Source organism: Acyrthosiphon pisum, chromosome A2, assembly GCF_005508785.2.
Source record: "Acyrthosiphon pisum isolate AL4f chromosome A2, pea_aphid_22Mar2018_4r6ur, whole genome shotgun sequence".
NCBI lineage: Eukaryota > Metazoa > Arthropoda > Insecta > Hemiptera > Aphididae > Acyrthosiphon > Acyrthosiphon pisum.
Genome location: NC_042495.1, coordinates 112863562 through 112885769, shown reverse-complemented (window position 1 = coordinate 112885769; position 22208 = coordinate 112863562). Strand labels below are relative to the sequence as shown.

Genomic DNA, 22208 nt, shown 5'->3' with positions numbered 1-22208 from the left:
ATGTATGATCAAATTGTTGTTTGTTTTAAAAATATCAAAATCATTTGTCATAATTTGATTTTATAAAATTATTATTTATAGTGAAATTTTTGTTCCCAATTTTCTAACGTTGTTTTGATCTTTTAAAGTATTTATTGAAATAAGTTTTATGTCTAATCCTTAACGCTCTCAGTGTCATTCCAGTCATATTATATGACTGACACTTAGTTACCTCGTTTGGTTTTCAAATATTTTTCTGATTTCCTAGCGCTTTGTCACTTGTCAGTCATATTTGACTGCTATGATCACGTGGAAATTATCATTGTACCTCCGTCAGTCAGTGTTGACTGAAAATCAAATTCATATGCATCCACTGATATGACTACGCGTCTACGCTTGTTAATTTTAGAAAGGACAACATTGAAGAATTTGAAGCTAAGCTTTTATGAAGATTGCATCGACAAAGACCCATGTGTTTGTAACCCAAAAACCACGGGCAATGCAGACTACGTACGTTACTTTTCGGAATCAGAGAAACAAGAGTGTAAACATTTTGAACAAATAGGTCAATCGATGAATGATGTTTTGCAATTTTGTGTCGAGATGGAAAGCAGTTATTGGTTTGGTGGCGCCGAAACGGGCTTACAGGAATGGCCTCTAAATAAACTTAACTGGACAGACAGATCGTATGTGACAAAAGAGGCAGACCATCAAGCAGTAAGTTATGATAGTAATTATTTATTATGCTATTGAAAATATCCAAACCCCATTTGTTATGGTATTGTTTAATCTATCGAATGCGTTTTATCTATGATAACATTATTATTTTTCAATCGAAATCCTAGTAAACTCTAAAAGGTTTTAACTGAAAGAAGATTTGGGAAAAATGTTCATTTGTAGGAAGTTGATTTTGATTTTTCGTGATATTTACGGGACTTTATTCGACTTTTCCTTTTGGTTATGTCTCTTCAAATCGAATAACAGATCCTTCATATTTTAGACTTAAAACCCACGTGTTCTGTGATTAAATGTCTTATTTTTGAAAATTAAAACTTCAATAGATTTATTATATTATTTTATAAATTGTTATAATAATTAATATATTGTATATTGATCTTATAAAACTGTACTTTTATTTTAGATTGTCGAATCGTATTTCTTCAATTCTGACGGGTTTTCCATACACATTAACGATTCGGTCGCCTTATTTGTAGACATTAACGGCCCAAGACCTGGTTATATGTGTTTTACGGCCAAAGTTATCGCTCCGTACAGAAAAGTTAAGAATGTTATGCAATTCCGGGTGTGCAAATTTAGTGATCCCCGAAAAGCTCACGAAAACGCCATTAAAGATTTCCTCGGTTCACCCAAGTCCATACCCGATCCTTACGTAGTGAAGCACCCGATTTGGTCGACTTGGGCCAGGTATAAAAATGACGTCAACACATCTGTCATTTTGAATTACGCTCAGGAAATAGTCGACAGCGGATTTCACAGAGGTACGTTCGAGATCGATGACAACTGGGAAAACTGTTACGGCAGTGCAGAGTTTAATACCACACGATTCGAGGATATTAAAGGGATGATAAATAAATTAAGTGAGTATATTATTATCTTTATACTATATGTATGGGTACATAAAAGAACTTGTCCCGACTGTTATATTTTCGTCAATAGATTCGGCTAGATCCACATAGTCGAAACCGGGTTACCTGTTGTACAGAAATATTATTGATATAATATTATGATACAATATAATTTGATACATCGATAGGTACGTTTAAAATATGACTTAATGCTTTACTTCTTCTAAGTATATTATAATATAGAGATGCATTATAATCCGTTTTACTTTAAATCTTCATAAAATATATATCTAAGGCTTGAGTTTTAAAATCATAAGGCTCATTCATAAATCTGCATATTATAATACGGAAATGATGGCAATTTTAGTTACTTTGTGTTTTATATACACAATACACTCATATTATATTGGTAATTAACTCCATGAATAATTATAGTGATTAGTGCGTTGTATGTATTAGTAGGTAGATAATACCTTAATCCTTTCACTGCTACCTATACCTGAAACATTGCGCTCAACAATTTATGATGTAATATATGTATATTATATGTTTATTATATATCGAATTTGAACAAATATTTTAAGCTTACAATATTAGTTTAATTAAAAAAAGATAAATAAATATTTATTAAAATTGTTAACTTAATAACCGTGTAAGACTATTCTATAGAAGTATAATAGTGTATTAAAGAAGCCAAAGAAGGTCATTAACTAGGTAGTTGAAAATTAGTTTTTTTTTTTTGTACTTCTTAGCTTAATTATTTGTTTAAACTTGTAATTAACTTATATTTTGTCAGTTAATTAAGAAAAAATAGTTCAAGTTAAAATAATGTATGTATATACAGTGAAACCTCTCTGGAACGGACAAATGATAATGTCCCTGAAAAATATAGGTATTCCAATGTGCATGTCTATAACGGGCTCTTTTGATGATCCCGTGACTGTTAGGTTTTGCTTTATAATATCTATATAACTGCGTTTAGTTATATTACTGCTACTGTGCAACAAGAAGGCATTTTAGGCTGTACTTTAAAAATAATGTTTATTTTTTATTTATGACAACTTTAAGTTACGCAGTCACTTTGTGTGACCCAGGTAGTAAGCATATTGATTATAATAGCTCATAACTTAATATTCTTATAACTTTGACTGAACTAAACTGTATTATTTCATAAAGTTTCACAAAATATAATCTATTGTTTGTGAATTATACACACTTGACGAATATTAATTATTTATGAAATAAAATAATAGCAAGTCTTATGTTCTTATCATTTGTAGAATCATATGGTTTCAAGACTTCCTTGTGGACACATCCGTTCATAAATAATGAATGTCCTATTCACGAGACGGCCAAAAATAAGGGATATTTTGTAAATAGTACATCAGGCAGAGTGAACTCTAAGTGGTGGAATGGCAATGCTTCTTATATAGACTTCACAAACCCCGAAGCAGCGGCGTGGTGGTCGAATTCTCTACGCGATTTAATTGTAAAATCTGGAATAGATACATTCAAGTTCGATGCAGGAGAAGCCAGCTGGTACGTATAAAGACATACAATAAAAATTAAAAAAATTGCGTTCAGGCAAGTGTGTTCAGCTCTGCTATACAGTATGTGTCTAAAGAGGTCACTGTGATGGAAGTGTTAGATTTGAATTTAATTATAATATTATATCATTGTATAGTGTATACTAAAAACATTCCGTCTGTCTGTCCGTTCGTCTGTCTTCGTATAATATTACTGAGTATATTTTTTGATATTATTGATATTATTTAATTACATTTATTTTACTATTACGTTTTAGACGTTCTTGTAAATTGTAATCCATTCGACTAAATTCATTTTCACCGAATACATTGCGTTTGAAAACGACGTTGTGTGTACAAAATATAATAATATATTTTTAAAGTTTCCATTACATAAAAATGTTATCAAGTTGTTTGACTCAGTGAAACATTTTCATCGATATGTGTAGGAAAAAATCTAAAACAAAAGCAAATTGAATATAATGAATTATATAATAAATATTTGGTAAAAATTAAATTTTATATATTATTATGGTTATTTGTTTTTGAATTACCACAAAATAAGAAAATTATTCGATGACCCCTAAGAATCAATTGTATTCACTTTCTTACCAGAAAAGATGCTCAAGTAGACAATCGGAGTATTTTTATTACCCAAAAAGGTGATATCAGACAGAAAAATAAATACATATCATTGTTAAATCAATAAATTTATTACTTGGCTCAGAATCGAAAATATATGATTATAACTCTCAAACGTCTCAAATCTATTAAATGGAATTATTAACACTATAATTTAATATAAACGTGGTCCTCTTTTTTTTTTGTATATTTCAATGTATTTTTTCAATTTTATCATTTTCCAAACATTTTTCAGTAGCTATTTTCCTTGATTTGTTTATTATTTTTCTTACTATACTGTTTATTTTTATATTGTTATTTTTTCACCAAAATGGGTTTTTTATTTTACGACCAAACGTGTTGGCAATTTTCAGGTTGATAACGTACCCGAACGAACGTGTTACGTCTTATTTATCATTTAAATGGGTATAGCCAGTTTCCACCATAGGGATTCCACCCTATTCTTTTTTCCGTCATATCATAAGCTGGAGGATTCCCTTTTTCACCAAAACCATACGATTCGCATTTCAGCAATTTATTGTTTCCAACATTATTTTTTCGTTATGTGGCTCATGAAAAATAATTAACATAATATTTTACATAAAAATATTTAATTTTAAAGAATTTTGTTAATTTTTAAACTTATACTGGTTTGGTACCCTCGTAAAACGTGACTACCTACAAATATTTTTTAATTATTATTAATTGTGGAAATAACATGCAACTATAAAAACTTATGAAGAACCTTGGTTTCAATAGTTAATCATATTTACTCATAAACAAGAAATTGTATCACACATCCAACAAAAAATAAAATCGATAATTTGTCTATTTAATTTAATGATTTACATTTTTGCTAATATATATATTTATTTTTCTAATTAATTAATTTTCCGCTCTCTATAATAAATCATTCGATACTATTCAAAATAAGCTATCTTATATTCAATATAAATGTTTTTTCTTGCGTAAATAAATTTCACCGATTGCGGCCTTTCAAACCTTTTTTTAATGAAAATTCTATCGGTACTTTGTACTTCCTGAAAAAAATATAAATTCTCCTAGTACGTTTTGTTATCTGAAAAAAATTGAAAATCTGCTGCTACGTTACTTACCAGAAAAAAATGAAAATTTACCTGTACGTTTTTTATCTTGAATAAAATTAACATTATGTCAGTAATAAATAATAAGTACCTTATTTTTACATTAAATTTAGATACGTCGTGACGTAATAACGTATGTTGACACTGATTAAAAAAATATAAAATAATAAAAAATGATAACTATAGCTAGTTAAAATAAAATAAATAAAAAACAGTTGATGTGCAGCTATACTAAAACCGTTAGTAATCCATGGATTTTACCATCGGAGGAGACTGGAGTTACAAGTTTTTCGGATAAAAAATCGTACGGGTGGAATTTGCATTTTTTTATCGGGTATAAAAAATATCGGTGGTTTAAGTCTAACGGTAGAAAAGGAAACCGTACAATTTATAAATTGGAGGGTAAGTCAATCGGCGGTAAGGGGAAAATTACATAGTACATACAATATACTTTTGGCGGGTAATCTTCATTTAAATAATTAAACCCATTAATAATTTAAAGGTGAATTTAGATAAAAAGAATCGAGTAAATACAGTTGTAAATTCCGATAACATATAATATTATAAAATTGAAATGTGTTACGAAAACTTGAAAATATTTAAATACAGATAAGTATATACGGTGTTAAATAACAATACTAGTTTACCAGATATTCTATCGTAATATATTCTACATAAAAAAATATTCATAATTGAATAGTAATATCCGTTGTATCGTTGTACCTATATAGGAGCCCTCAACTTCCGGAATTTTACGATGAGGATTTGACCTATTACCCCGATAACATTGTAACCGCATACCTCAAAACTATTAAGGCCTTTGGCAACGATATAGAATACAGGACATCCAGAAGGAGTCAGGAGTTAGGTTGCTTCTTAAGGATGTATGACCGTGAATCTCGGTGGGATTTCCAACGGGGACTTCCGTCGTTAATAACATCTCTGATACAGTTGAACATGATTGGATATCCGTTCGTGTTGCCAGATATGATCGGCGGAAACGGTTACTTCGACTTACCGCCCTCCAAAGAGATGTACATTAGATGGATGCAAGCCGCCGTCTTCATGCCAGTCGTGCAGTTTTCATATACTCCTTGGGACTTTGACGCACAGGTACCTGCGATCTAACTGCGAAGTTTTTACGACGCGTGAACAACACTGAATGCCGACACAATAAACATAGTTAATCGTTTTATTTCTGACATCGGTGGTATACGTTTCAGACATTGGAGGTGTGCCGATATTTCATGGATCTCCGCAATAAATACACAGACACAATTGTGGATTTGATGAAACATACCGTCGCACATGGTAGCCCGGTGAATCCTCCGGTGTGGTGGATCGATCCCACCGATTCAGATGCACATGCAATTGACGACCGTAAGGAAATGCATTTCACGTCTTGTTAAGAGGATGTTAGCGCACTATTTGTTGTCTCTCTCTGGCCAAAGTGCAACACGGACAAAACGCATTTACACAGAATCGTTTTTCTTATGTTTCTAATCTTAAAATAAAATCACCCATTATAAAAAAAATATAGAATAATATTTTTAAGGGAATGACATATCGATTTGTCTAAATATCGTCTCAAAACAATTTAAGCATCATTTAAATGTACACATTTTTTTTTTTTTGTTTATTTTAAAAGTCGAATACAAAGTCAAATAACAATAAAATATAAAATCGATATGTCATTCCATGAAAAATATTATACCTCTATGTTTTTTTATTGAGTGATTTTACTCTAAGATTACTTAAAAACATAGAAAAAATGATTCTGCGTTAATTCGTTTTGTGTATGTTGCGCGTGGCCAGAGAGAGAAAACAAATAGTGCGCTGACGTCCTCTTTTCACGATAAGAACACATCAGATTCATGTAGCAAAACCGGTTTTGCCCGTGGCCGTCCGGTGCGTTCTTATTCTGAAAAGAGTATATTATTATATTATTGTAAAAATAAGTATTAAAATATGGGTAGGTATACATTCGAAAAATATATTTTTATTTATTTATTATGTAAGTAAAACCACTTTTTAGATTCTGAGCGGAGTGAGGGAGCTATTGTTTTTACAATGGTGTTTATTTTTTTTTTTTTTTTTTATATCCTGTATACAAAATTTCTTCCAGAAGGAGTGTTTCGATTTCAACATATAGTACCTTATCTTTTAGCAAATTGGATCAAGATGGTACTTTAAAGAGGTCATTTTTCGATTTTCTCAATAGTTATTTAATGCCACTGGAAAAACCACCGAAAAATTACGAAAAAACGCTAAAAATGGGATTTTAATTTCTAACGCGTTGTTTATCACCATAGAAACGAATAAAAAATTGTAATATTTTAATATTAGTTCAACTTGATTACTTACATGATAAAATAAATAATAACAATATAAAATATCCAGACAGACAAACCGTTTCCACTCAGAATCGTTTTTCTTATACAATGATATTATATCATTGAATTCAAATTTAATACAACCATTATACAATGACCCACTTGTAAGTTGTAATCTATTGTACAGCAGAACGACATCCACTTACCTGCTTTTTTTTAGTTGTGTTACATATTTTTAAATTACTTTCGGTAAAACATATTTCGATAATATCATTACAAATCGAATATCGTTCAAGTGTTTTTTTTTTAGTTAGGTGAAACCCAACGAAGATGAGAAAACTATGAAAATCGATAGAAAGATTTCGTAAATTGTGGTTTTAAGTACCTAACGGAATTTCGGCCCAACACTCAAAATCGTTTTTCAATAATTTTTCATTAATTTAAAATAATTCATAATCTATGATACCATTATTCTGATATTCGCATGGTCACTTATTGCTATGTTTGTTAATTTTAATTATTTTAATTACATTTTATTCTTAAGTTCAGATATAATTTATTTTGTTTCAATTTAAAATACATTCGATTTCCTGTATGAAATATTTATTTGTTTACAATGAAATGTTTATTTGTATGTGTTTGTTTTAATAATAGAATTTCTGTTGGGCGAAAAAATCCTGGTAGCTCCTGTTCTCGTCGAAGGTGCAACTACCCGCAATATTTACTTACCCACTGGTTTGTGGAGGGACGAGAACCATCCCGGAAATGCACTATTGTCCGGAAGAACTTGGCTGATCAATTACCCTGCCAACCTTGAAGTCCTTCCGTGGTTCACTAGAGTTAGTTCAGATAGTGAGCCAGAACCGTCCAGTTCGGTTTCTCATAATATGTCGTCTACCAGTTATATTGTCGTTTTATGTATAATCGCGTATTTATTTAGATTACATTTCCCGATTTACCGGTCTTGAAATGTATAGATCTCTATCTAAAACGTTAGTGTAATATTTATGTTTTTGTTTGTACAGTAAGCCAAGTTTCGTAAAGTAGATACTCGAGTAATTAATGTATTCAAATAATTTTCAATCCGTATTTTGAATACTTTTGAAAAAAGTACTTGGATAAAGTATTTTAAATACATTCTTAAAGTACCTGTATTTAAAATCAATTTAAGAATTTATAGTTGTATATTTTTTACTATATATTGTACTCAACCAAAAAATCAAAACTTCGACAAAAAAAAAAAAGTTGTATTTTTATAGTTATTCCTTGATACGGTGTAAAATGGTCTAGGTATACAATTTATGTAACACATGAAAATGGTTAAGTTGATTTATAAGGTAAAAAAAAAATGTTATAAATAATTTGAAAGTATATAATATAAATACTATTTCGTACTCTTTTATTATTTAAATCAATTTTAATGGGCCTACCCATTTAAATCAATCAATAATCGCAACGAAATTAAAAGATCAACCTGAAAATGGCTCTCAAACTATCAAAACAGGAAAAATGAAACAGTCTTAAACAGTCTAAGAATAGGACACAAAAAATTCACCCACGGGTTTTTAGTGACTAAAGAAAGCTCCCCAATTTGCACCACATGCATAACACGCTCAACAGTTAAACGCATATTCACTGATTGTCTAATATTATTACGAAGATTTCAGGAAAAAAAAACCAATTTTCCTGAACAATTATCCGAAATCCTGGGATCCGACGAAGATGCAAACAACAAAATAATAATTTTTCTAAAAATGTCCGATTTGTATAAACTTATTTAGCAAAATATAAAAAAAAAATGTAACCGCACACGCTAGTAACCATTGTTGTTGAAGCGTTTTCTTGATCAATAAAAAAAAAAATTATTGTAAGTTTATATTTTATTTATATAGAATACAATAATTATACCAATATAAATGGATTTATGTCTTACATGATTGTTAACTGACATTATAATATTGTGTTTTGTGACTTTTTTTCAATAAAGTTGCTTATAATATTATAATATGTGAATATTGACCGATCCAGTATTGGCATTTGATACAGAATGACTAGGAAAAAAACATTCCCGAGTATTTTTGAATTCGGTATTTATGTATATGTGAAATCGTATTTAATATATTTTATTGTATTTTTATTGATTCCATATGAATATTTTATTTAATTAAAAATAATTATTCAGTTCGGAGAGTAGTTTTATAGGTACTTTTATTTCCGATATTTATGGTGAATGAGTATAAATTATTATTTTCATATGGCACAAATCTATTTTTAATCGCAAATTATTGCGAACGGTTAATACAGAAAGATAAATTTTACCTAGTGAAGTGAACTTATATAATACAAATTAATAATATCGTATTATACTTGATAATTTCTGTATAGAATTATTTGCTATTTGTATTAGTCACTTGATTACTTCATTACTGTCCCTTGTTCATTACTTTTTATTGTATTTTTTAAATGATTTAGTAAACAAGTTTAGGTTTTGTCTGTTGTTTCAAATTGGCATGTATTTAGGAATTTTAATTTTTATACCGTATAAAATGATATATAACAAAAAAAATCGTATTTTTACACCACTAAATTATTACAAAAAAAAAAAAAAAGAAATAGAAATTGAAAACTAATTGTTGATTCAAACACATTATAATTCTACCTAAACCTCGGTTCGTATTGGAAAAAAATCTTATCCGCTTGTTTTAATTTTCGTGAACATAAATTGTTTATAATATAATAATAATAATTATTATTTATTATTACATAATATATTTTGTAATTTGAGGTCAATCTATTCACGACTCTGTTCATTGAATAAAATATTACTTTTTTCGTTTTCATATTCATTGAGTAACGATCTACGAAAATATTGATGATATTATAGTATTTTGTACCGGTTTAAAAGCGATAATGGGTACCTTTAAATAGATTTTAGACGTGTTTGTATTTGTTTCGTTGATCGTAAAGCAAATATTAGTCAGCTAATGCAATGGGTGTAAGCGGTGTTCACGAGTAGGGGAAAATCTGTACAGGTTATACGCGCATATATTATATTGTAAACGATACTCAGACGAGTACACGTCTTGGCTCGTAGCATTCGAGCTCGAGCACCTTAAGTATTCCATGAAAATAAATAAATTTATGAAATAGGTACCACATACGAATCTGATTGATATAACAATAAACAGTTTAAATTAAAATATTATTTCATATCATAATAATTGTGCGGTCGTGGGCGTCAGCTTATTTTATCGTGGTGCCAAACTATCCGATTCATTCGAAGAAACCGAAATATTTACAACCCTCTAGTTGTACGCGCACCAGGGTCGTTACAACTGCGTTATCACATTCGATATTTAAAAGGTAGGTGTACGTTGATCTGTGGAATACAATTTAATATAAATCATAATAATTCGCCCCACAGAATGTATATAGGTAATATTTAATATTCACATAATATTTGTTATAATATAATATATTGTAATAAATCGAGGGGTAACGTTATTTGGACCACGTGTGGTATGTAATTCGTGTGCGATTTTCGGCCATTCGATTAATTGTAGTTTGACGAATCGGTCGGACAAATAATAGTTAATTTTTGCAAACTCGCATTGACCTTAGCCAACTAGGAAACATCTAGGTTATTTATCTGTACGACTGTACGACTCTTTCCCTACAGGTCCGGAAAGTGTTACACTGGTACAAAATTGGCACCGTCTATATCTTATGGGCGCATAATCTGGTTTGCGCACAAATACCAAAAAGACAACTTTTTAGTGCACAAAACTACCATTCGTTTGAGTGTTATAGTAATAATTAACCATAAAGAAGACACACGGGTTTCGCAAATTTATCATTTTCAAAGTTCTCACCTAAGTACAATTTCCCACTTAATTTGATAAATTTTTTCCCGGAGCGAGCGTATTTCATTCATAATCTACGGTATTTAACTGATTTCATAATATTATAAAGGTACATAGACTCTTTACGACATTTATTATTTATATTTTTCATAATTTATGTTATTTTTAATTCTGTTACATAGTGGCTTGTGTATTAATAATTACGTGTGTTTGGTCTGATGTATGTGGATCGTAAAATTGCTCATCGAAATAAGCCTATGAAATGCTTCTTTGGGCAAACATCGGGGAAACTGATATAAATTATTATGTACAAACATATTAAGCCAATTATCAATTATATTTTATTTTTTATCATCGTACTCAATTAATAACATTATTAATAAGCTTGAATGTATTGGAACCAACTTTGGACCCATATTAAGTAAAGTAGAAGTCACAATTTTACAAACTTGGGATAAAGATTTAGTATAGGTACCAACAACCATTAAGCGCAGGTATCCCAAGTGTAACTTTTTAATATTTAGTTCTCGATTAAGAGCACAAAATATTTTGAATTGTTGTTCTCATGGTACGGTGTATGCGTTTACATCGATATTTTACTCTTCAAAAAACAAAAGAATATTGGCACATAAGATTATAATTGATTTTGATGAATATATTACGAACCGTGTAGGTACAACCTGTTAAATATTTTTTGTACGATTATAATCAAATGTGCTATCTCCATAAACGCGTCGAGCGTTACACGAAATATTACATTTTTTTCCATCGAGTCAGAATTATTACGTTTTCGTCGAAATTACTTAAATAAATAAACTATTTTCACATAATGTTTAAAAAACCGAAGTTTTTGTTACATTTCTTCTAGCCTATCGATTGTTTGATCGATGATGTCTTTCGCGGGAGAAAAATGTTTTTTTTTTATTTCTACCGCCGTGCTTCGAATTTCGAAGTAATCGCTACATATTTTAAATCGTTTAATCGAAGCACTTGTCATGCAATCTCTGTACAAGAATTTATCACAGTGTTCGCAAACCTGCAGTAGTACAGTTCCTTTCTTTCAGTGCCCGAAACGAGTTCCGATGTTTCAGGTTAAAATTATAGACTTCTTGCAATCAAGTCTCGGCCTTATTTATCCAACGATTGCTTCTTGGTCAGATAATAATAATTATTACAATCGTTACAAAAATCATAAACTCCTAAAAGTGGTCTCTAACCTTTTTATTTTGTTCATTAGACGTCCCACCAATGTATTTAACGTTATTCCTCTATATCTAATGCAGTTATTATTGTGGTAAGTACGACTCTGTCGATATTCGTATTATACTATAGCGAGTGTCCAAAGCAGGGGTTCCCAAAGGCGTGGTACGTCAGAGACCACACGGCTATACGGAAAACAACTATTGTCTATATTCGTGACTGTTTGTAGAGGATCTAATATTGTTTTATATTTTGTGTACATTTGTATTATATCGCTGTACGTTGATATCCATTCCGAACAATATTATAATATCATATTATAAGCGCCAATAAGTAATCGTCAAAAAACACGGACGAAAACGACTTATGATTTGTATGGACATTCCGGTCATATTTTCGACGTAGATAGATTTCGAACAGTTCTATTTTTAGTCGTCGGTATCACGTGGCTGATCAGTTGTAATCAATGATCAATAAACACGAGACGACCAAAGTTTGAGAACCTCTGCATCTGGTCTGGAGAGTCGACGACGTGTTCGAACACTGAAGTGCGTTAGCGAGCGTAGGAAAATAAAAACCACTGCGAGCTGCCTGCTGACGACATAATATTATTATTTTCCACATTTTATTCAGTGGAATAAAATTATATTATTGATGTAGAGAAGACGTATAATGTATATGACAAACACTTTATATTCATATTTGTATATTTTTTAATCGTTTTATGCGCTCTGTTCGCATAGTTTGCTGAAGAATCGCGCGTATATTATGAAAAACTCGTTTGCGTATTATTGTACCGTCCGACGTATATTCAAGGAAAACGAGTAGAATTTGGTTTGTTGTGTTCCTGGGTATGTGTTTTATATTTACGTTAAGACTATTAACATTTACGGCAGTATCTATGTAGTACCGAGAGACAATTTGCGCCTGAAACATAAACACTGTGCTTCGATATTATTTCGCGTTTTTATTAAAAAAAGGTTAGTAGATAATATTATTATTATTATTATTATTATTATTGAGTTTTGTATAAAATGTTCACTTTTAAATTTAACATGCCAATATCATCGAGTCTTATCGCTTTTTTAATAATATAAGATATTTTTATTAAGAATTATTAATTAATTACCTAATTAAAATCATTATTTTAAAAAGCATATTATTGTCATAATATGAAATACGTAAGACATTTTTACAAGGTTGTGTATTACCTAATTAAAAAGTTAAAGTTAAGTTAAAAACTTAATTTCATTTAAGCTTTTGAACTTAAATTATAAGTACGCTAGCGTTTTATAGACAAATTAACATTTTTTTAACTACATAAAAATTTAACAAAAAGTGTGGATTAACTGAGTTAACCTATAGTTAAATTAACTTTTAACTTTTTGTTATTGGTGCATATTAACTTAACTGAGTTAAAAAAAATCATTAACTTGCCAAGCCTTGTATTTTTGTTTATTATTTTACTGCCTAATACTTTTTTTCTATATTTTGTAATCTAAAATATTATATATAATAGTATAGTATATTTTGAATGTATCATGTATTTTACATCGAATTATTATGATATAAAACCAATTTATTTCTTATAATTCGATTTGCCATCTTAACAATTTGAATGACACCCATAGATAATTAAACTCAATCAACATAATAATTCGTTATATTTAAAACATGGATACACTTTGAAGATACCAGGTAAAAGAAATTGTATTACATTAGAATGTCTGTTGAAAATCTAAATAAAATAATTTACTAAAATATATGTACATACCTACTACCTATTGATTGCGATTCGTAATTATGGGGTCAGCGTTTAAATATATATATTTATTTTTAATTTTGTACAATTTTAATGATTCCGTAATTTTAATTGCTTTTTAAAATATTATTATAGTGTTTTGAATAATTATCGCAGATAGACTGCAAAATATAGGCACGTAAATTTCTTACGTTTTATATTCTTTGTCCATCTTTATATCGTACAGATCAAACACAAATTTAATATACCATAAATATGAAAAGTTTTTCTCAATTTTATTTAACTGATACTTAAACTGTGTAGTTATACATCATGTTTTGGTTATAATTATATGGACAAATGATTAGATATATTGTATTATACCTGCGTGGTATATTTGATACTTAAATGCTCAGGTACTAGGTAGGTATGCTTAATGTACTCAAAAATAATAACAACTCCCTAAAATGTTTGAAGTGTGTGCTGTTTAAATGTTCAGATATCAAAATAATATTTGCAATAAATCAAAGTAGGTAGTCGTATAATATTTTATTTTTTATAGACACTATAAGCGTCGATAATGCGGAAGAATAATATGCGACGTGAGCGTTTATGGAAGGTTAGGTTAGGTTACGACGATTCGATACATTTAATGAGTTAGAGGAATTCGTACAGAGTTAATTGTTATTAAATAAGAATAAAAAAGTTAATAAAAAAAAAAACAAAATATACATAATAAAATACATCATATCCTTGAAAATATAACAAAACGTTTGGTGAAAAGTACAACTTTCAAATTAGATTTATCTCGTGGAAAAATGTGCAGATCACTCCAGCGCGTTATCGCCATCGAGGACTCGATGTTTATAATGATGAGCGGCTCTATATGATTTCGGTTTCTTTAATTATTTTTATGTGTACTACTTGATCTATAAAACTTATAGATAGGTACTTATCTCAGATTTTATTTGTAAGCAATACTATATGAAACAGTCAAACAGACTTCTGCGCCGCTGTTTGGAGAGCTTGTATCGGTTGTATACAGTATTATTATGACGTGTGATTTATTTTTTTAAATTTTTTGTCGGTCAACAGCTTCTTTTGAGGAAGTAAAACATATTGTGACAATTGATATTATATTATGTGACCAACTGCATATGAATCAATTATTTGTATGTGTATTTAATTAGCTTCAATATTATATTTTCTCTATAATAATATAATACGTATACAAGCTCCAAATTAAACTATAGCTAAATTGTATAACATAAGAATGATATACTAATGTATAGTTTCAAAATAATGTACATAATATCAAAGGGGGCATCGACTAGTTAAAAAGTTAAAGTAAAGTAAAAACTAAGTTAACTAGTTTAATTTACAGTTTAAATAACTTAGCTTTTCTCGGTTAATTTCAAAAAAATCCATCAAGCTAAAAACATTTTGAAATTTTCGTTTATACGTAAATATTACTATGTCAGTATAAAAAAAAATAATCCAATACGAAAACACAAACATTTCTGTTCTTTTTCTTGGTAACATAATTTTGTGTATATTCATATATTTTATTAAGTTGTAAATTATATATTACCTATGCGAGTTGCAACTATAAATGTATTTAAAAAATTAATAATTTTAAATTACAAATTGACAATTGTTATGTTTTAATGTTATATAACTTATATTATTTAATTGCTATATGATATAAAAAAATATATTTGTTAAATTATTAATTTAAGATGAGTATAGCTTAAATTAGTAAATAAAGTAAAGTAAAAGTAAAAAGGTATAGTGTACATTATGATAAAAGTTCAATAAAATTGTTTTTTATAATATATAAATTAGAAACTAAAAAGACACATTCACTCTTTATGTGATTTACATACTAATAAAAAAAATAAATAGATTAACTTTTTTTAAACTGAGTTAAGTTAGTATTTTTTTCTATATTAATTTTTATCTTATCAATTTAAATTTATAATTTGTTAACTGTTAACTTTTAACTTATCGATCTTGTGCCCTCTTAACTTAACTTAACTTGAGTCAATTATTTTTATTAACTTGCCCACCTTTGCATAATATAATACACTTATAATATAATGGACCACAAAATATCCGAAATTCCAAGTATTCAAGTATTTAGTTTTATCAAGATGTGTCAACGTAATTAAATAATGTCAGAAAAAACATTTAGAAAATTAGCTGTTGGAGAGCTTATAATCATATTAACCATACAATTTGTATGACATGGAATTTTAATTTTAATTTATGTCGGCCAACCGTTGATTTTGGGGTGGTAAAAGTCCCGTGGCACTACTTCAATATTATATAATATTAAATTGAACTCTGATCGTTTTTAAAAAGTATTTTTTTAGAAGAAAATCAGTGATTGTTGAGACAAAGTTCCTTTTTCTTCACTTTTCCATGATTTATCAAGAACGGCACAGGTTAAGATTTTTTTCTTTAACAATAATTTACAGCAGAATCTTTTGAGGTTTAAAATGTGAAGTGATTTATTTCTCATAATATTTTAGAGCCAATCTTGACAATATTTTTACTAAACATTTTCTCGCGATTTAAACGAGTATTTATTTATTAGCACTTGCTATTTTCAATTTAACTCAAAATTCTAAATACCCAGTAAATACAACATGGAAGTACTTGGTATAATATTATATTATATTATATTAACATGTTTTATCACATCGTATAAAAACATAAAAAATGATTAACAACTTATATTATTTTACTATAAAAAGTTTTTGTACTGCATGCCACAACAGTTACAACTTTATACATTGAGGAAGTCTAGTTTTTTTTAATGTAAATCGAAATATTGATTTATCTAATCCTGTTTTTCTACATCTATGAAACGCACATGCTCGGATATAATATTATATTGTGTATGCGACGAAACAAAAAGGACTGTAGGTACAGCTATGTTACCCAACCGGTTATTAAACTGTAGTTTGGTTGATCCAGCCTTGGATTGCAATATTCACGGGTGACGTTCAAAAGGAAGTTAAAAATTCAATGTCATGAAAACGTAGAGATCAATCCGATAGCTATTATGTCACAAAGAATACGTGATAATAATTTTTTTTTACTCCAGCAATAAACGGATGTTTTGATTTTTATGTTTTTCTTATAGTTCTGCCTAACCTTTTCCAACACCTATTACATAAAGTGCAAGTTTCCCAACGTAAATATCAGATGGATTTACGATCAGAATTTATGTTTAGAATATCGGGAATAATATTTTAATTATTATTTTGTTAAGCATTAATATTGGATTTTTCGCCGGTTTTATTGTTAAATGTTGTATTTTATAAGATGCATGGACTTTTATGTTATTTGTAATATTCTGTTTTATTCTGTTTTTCCCAAAGGAAATCATTTCATTTATATCAGTTTCAATTATTTTGATTATATTATATCGTAAAGAATAGTGAAACTCATTTTTTTTTTTACTCCAGCAATAATTTCAATTTTTGATTTTTAGGTTTCGTTACATTACACTGAGTACTACTTTTTTCGGGTTTTCATATTACATAATAAGTGGATCTCTCCTACTAAAAATATCATGTAGATTTACGATCAGAACTTATGTTTAGAGTATATCGCGAATAAAATCCTAATTATTATTTTGCTAAGCATTAATATTGGATTTTTCGCCGGTTTTACTGTTAAAATATTTTGTACCTATTTTATAAGATGCATGGACTTTTATGTTATTTCCATAAATATTATGTATTTTATTATATGTGTCGTACTTATACGGTTTTACCCTGAGAAAATAATCTAATTGTACTGTAGTTTCAATTAAGAATTGTATTGTTTCATTAATCATTATTAATTCTATAGCACTAGACATTTTACAATAGGTATTTAATGACGAAATAATATAGCGACTAAAAACAACTTGGTCAGTTCCATCTTGATGGCTAGAACCGCATTGAGATGTGATGATAGTAATGAAATATTTATAATTTCCTAATAGTTTATATTACGAAAATAATTGAGCACCGGCCGTCTGTACATTGTATCCTATCTATATATTAATATGATATAGTTATTAATTGGTACATTGATATTAATTATTAGTTCAAAGAATTTAAATTTATGCAATGTTAACTTTCATAACATCATTGTATTTCTGTTATATTTTCATATTTTGCAACTGTTTATAAATAGTTCAAGTCGCCTAATTGAATGTTTTAGCGATACCGCTTCGTCGATATTATAGTTTTCGACTTTCTGGGTAAATTACGACAATCTACTTTTATGGTATCGAATATATTTCGATCTAAAACATACGTATGCTTATAATACATAATAACAAGCAATTATTGTAAGTATTAATTGTGAATAATATGGCTAGGATTTTCATGCAATTAAAAACATTAAAATATGTAGAAATATATATATGCATAAAAAAAAAAATATATTATTCTAATAATAAACGCTTAAAATATACTCTCTAAATCATTAAATAGTTTTCGTATAAAAATAACACAGCAAATATTACAATAAAGTATTTTATGCAAAATTCAATAGATAATTCTTTAACAGATTTCTTCAGCCTAGCACATTCGCTTTGAACTTTGGGCATTATTTGAAATCATCAATTTTATGTAAATTTTAAACTAAATACTAAATGACACACAAAATTAAAAAAAAAAAATTTTTTTATCTACATTGTGAACAAGCATGATCTTACTTGTGATTATTTAATTAACTTATGAACAATCCCATAGTTAACATGTCTGTATTAAGATGAAATCTTATTTTTTAATCGATTCAACCGACCATAATATTATGTCAGTTTATAAATTGAATATAATTTACGATATATAAAACAATAATTACAGATCTTCATTATTGATGAATACGATTTTACATTTGTTTTGTTCAAATAAATTCTCAAAAACTCTAAATATGCAATTACATGTATTCTTATTAAAATATGTAAAATTGTAAAAGAGTAAAATTGTTTTATTCAATTCAGTAAGAGCAAATTCGTGGAATTATAAATGGCAAGCAATTTATTTGGAGTAAAGACAAAAAATATGTACAGAAATCTGAGTCACTTAAATCTCGAACAATTTGTCTTCACTTGGAATATGAACATACTGTGTTGTTGAAATCCTACTATATGACCATCAAACAATTTTAGAAAAAAATCAAACTCACAAATTCACAAATTAAAACATATATTTAAAAAAAAAAAAAATTTAAATCGTATGACTTTGTATGAATTCCCCATTATTAGTTTATGATATGTCTTGACCCGGTGTTAGTAGTCGCTGATTCGTTTGTACATTTAACGATATTATATTATTATGGTCTCGAGTCGGTGGTTGTCTGCAAGCGATACCGATATTAGTTTTTCGGTCGTCGTGTGTAGTCTAAATGCGAATCTCGACACGACTTATTATTATATTATAGTTGGTTTTCGACATGATATTGCGAAGTATGTGACTTACAAAAGACGATATTTTCTGATGCACGCCTGCGTGGCACACACGTGTATCTATAATATTCACACAACAGTTTTCAATAAGAAAAAAGTCATGTCTTATAATATTGATACCAGTGACATCGCACAACCGTTGCGTTGAATACATTTGCGACATTTGTAAAAAAAGAACATAATTATTGCACGAGGTACATAACAATATTATATTGTACACACACACACACACACACACACACGTCACTACGTGTTACACGCAGTCGCACACGATCGATTACGAGTGAAGGATGCAAAAAATGATTGTTTTGACATTTTCAGCCGACATATTATGTATATATTATTATACTCTTATTAAGAGCGTGCCATTATTCCAGCAATCCGACCTATTGTTACACGGTCCCACCGATATTCCTACGTCATATTATTGTATTATATAAGGCGGCAGTTAAACGTAGTTATTGTACATTGTTCGACTTGCGGTTGTAAAGTAAGTAGGCATTAGGTTACTCCAATACGTCAACCGCGAACTCATCCGTTAATTATTCGTAATTGAGCATAGTTTTCATCGCTGCAGTCGTCTTCGTCTAAGGTCAAGATGTTAGCAAGATGCTATGTATCCAGTACGAGAGTAAACCTTAATGGAAATACGTACCTACAGGTATTTAGTAGTTTTTCACCATAGTTTCCACGGGTCGTAAGTATGTCGAACGACGCGCAACAATGACATTTAAATATTTCAAAAACACGTTCTTATAGGAGTCAGAGTGTTCATGGAAATCAATAATAATAATTTTGGATATCAGTCGACGACGGTTTGTCATAATTTATTCGCATGTGATCATAATAGTCGCGTGTACCAGCTATGACGAATACTATAGTGTGTTAACGTTAGGAGTGTTTGAATAAAAATTTGCCTAGATCAATAGCCATTCTGAGATATTTCCATGACGGACTATTGATTTGATTTGTGGACATAACCAGTGCGCTGCAACACGATTGCGCAATTTTTCCTTTTTTGACCCGGCTAATTACACCACGATTGCGCAAAAAATTTGGAACACGATTGCGCTTCGATCCCTTTTTACCTGTTAAAATCAGAACACCATTGCGCACCTAATGATATGTGTATATACTATATATAATAAATTATATACAACATAAAAAAAATGTATACATACAATACATATTCATATACATGCACTTAAACCATATAACTAGTTATTAGGTGTTATTACCTATTAATTCACAATTTTCCTTCCCAATTATTACAGGCTTAGGAAACCTAACCTAACCTAACCTAACCTAACCAGTGGCGCCAAAATATGTATTTTAGTAGGTAGGGGGATTTTAGTGGGTAAGGGATCACCATTGTCATTTTATACCTGGTTATTTAATGAAAATTTGTTTAACAGACAACATAAAACCTATACTTGGTGTATGGTAAGGTAATTATAAGAAATAGGTGGGTGTCAAAATTTTATGTGGAGATGTCTAATGTCATAGTTAAAATTTTGAACTTCGGCACCACTGGACATAACAGTGAGTTGTGACTGTAATCATATTTTGTTCGTTTGTTATTATAATATCCAACATCCTTCATAGGATATCTAGATATTCATATATGACGTTGTACGATAATATATTTATTCATAATATTATACAACCTCCAGCGACATTTAAAGGGGATGTCATCGCTTTATTTGTTATCTTTCCCGGATCCACGCGCAAAATAGATTTTTATTTTATCAAAATAATGGTTATAATATTATAGTACCTAAGTATAATATAAATACAGTGCACCACTGACAGAACTATCGTGTGTGGGCCCAAAATGCATTCATGAGATATCGTTTTTTATAACTTTTGAGTAGTCTTAGAGTAAAATTACCGTTTAAAAAATTATAGAGAACGATATTTTTAAGGGTTTGATATCTTGGTTTTATAGTTTACTATAAATTTAATTTGTGCACGACTAAAAAAAAATTGTAAATTTAAATTAATTTTAAATTGTTTTGAGACAATATATAGACAAATCGATATAACGTCATAACTTCAAAAATATTACCCTCTATATTTTTAGCAATGGGTGATTTTAATCTATGATTACTCTAGAAAAACAGAAAATCAAAATAATTTTGAGTGAATTCGTTTTTTCACGTTGCTCGTGGGCCAAAGAGAGACAGTGTGCTAACATCCTCTCATAGTAACTAGATGTTGTACAATTCAAACACTTTTATATAAGTATAGACTATAGGTAGTTATATACCTGTTTATTAAATACGATTTCCATTTTTTTTCAGTCATAAAAACTTTGAATAAAAATGCCGGAATATCACGTGATACCAAACGAAGAAGAAGTGAAGAGATTAAAGAAAGAATACGGTTTGACAAAAGATCAAATCGCTAAAGATGTAGCCACGGTCAGGAGCTGGATGCTAACACAACCGCATTTACCCAAGCTTCCAGAATCTAAAAATGGTAACTATCTATCTCTGTAGCTATTAGACTACCTAGTTTTGTTTTTTTTAAATACATTTTTAACAATTAGTTTGATCGCAAAAATATTTATTTGACGATTCAGATGAAATAGATTTTTGGATCGAAGGATTTTTACGGCTGACGAAAAATAATCTGGAAAAAACCAAACTAGGGGTGGAAAGTCATTTTCGCCTGAAAACGTTGTTTCCGCAAGTCTATGATGTGAGTGATCTACCAAATTATGTGGAAAGTGATTTGTTTGAATATTTGTAAGTAAATCTTGTGTACAACACATTATATTG

At 29.2% G+C, this 22208-nt stretch overlaps 2 protein-coding genes across 3 annotated transcripts in view; both read left to right on the top strand.

Moving 5' to 3' along the window:
- The window catches only part of LOC100164540 (myogenesis-regulating glycosidase), a 12011-nt gene extending 3461 nt beyond the window's left edge, over positions 1 to 8550 (top strand). Inside the window, exons 3-8 of the mRNA XM_001952639.5 lie at positions 389 to 696; positions 1121 to 1577; positions 2846 to 3104; positions 5547 to 5928; positions 6039 to 6195; positions 7803 to 8550. Of these exons, the coding sequence (XP_001952674.2) occupies positions 389 to 696; positions 1121 to 1577; positions 2846 to 3104; positions 5547 to 5928; positions 6039 to 6195; positions 7803 to 8116 (1877 nt within the window). The 3' untranslated portion in view covers positions 8117 to 8550. The remainder of the gene's footprint in view (positions 1 to 388; positions 697 to 1120; positions 1578 to 2845; positions 3105 to 5546; positions 5929 to 6038; positions 6196 to 7802) is intronic.
- Positions 8551 to 10221: 1671 nt separating this feature from the next.
- The window catches only part of LOC100165958 (alpha-tocopherol transfer protein-like), a 16028-nt gene continuing 4041 nt past the window's right edge, over positions 10222 to 22208 (top strand). The window contains exons 1-3 of one of the 2 annotated variants that reach the window (XM_008182387.2): positions 10222 to 10511; positions 21729 to 21906; positions 22010 to 22175. In XM_008182387.2, coding sequence (XP_008180609.1) covers positions 21750 to 21906; positions 22010 to 22175 — 323 coding nt within the window. In that variant the 5' untranslated portion in view covers positions 10222 to 10511; positions 21729 to 21749. Of the gene's footprint in view, positions 10512 to 13105; positions 13192 to 21728; positions 21907 to 22009; positions 22176 to 22208 lie in introns of those variants that run through there. The other variant, NM_001162211.2, reaches the window with a different exon arrangement.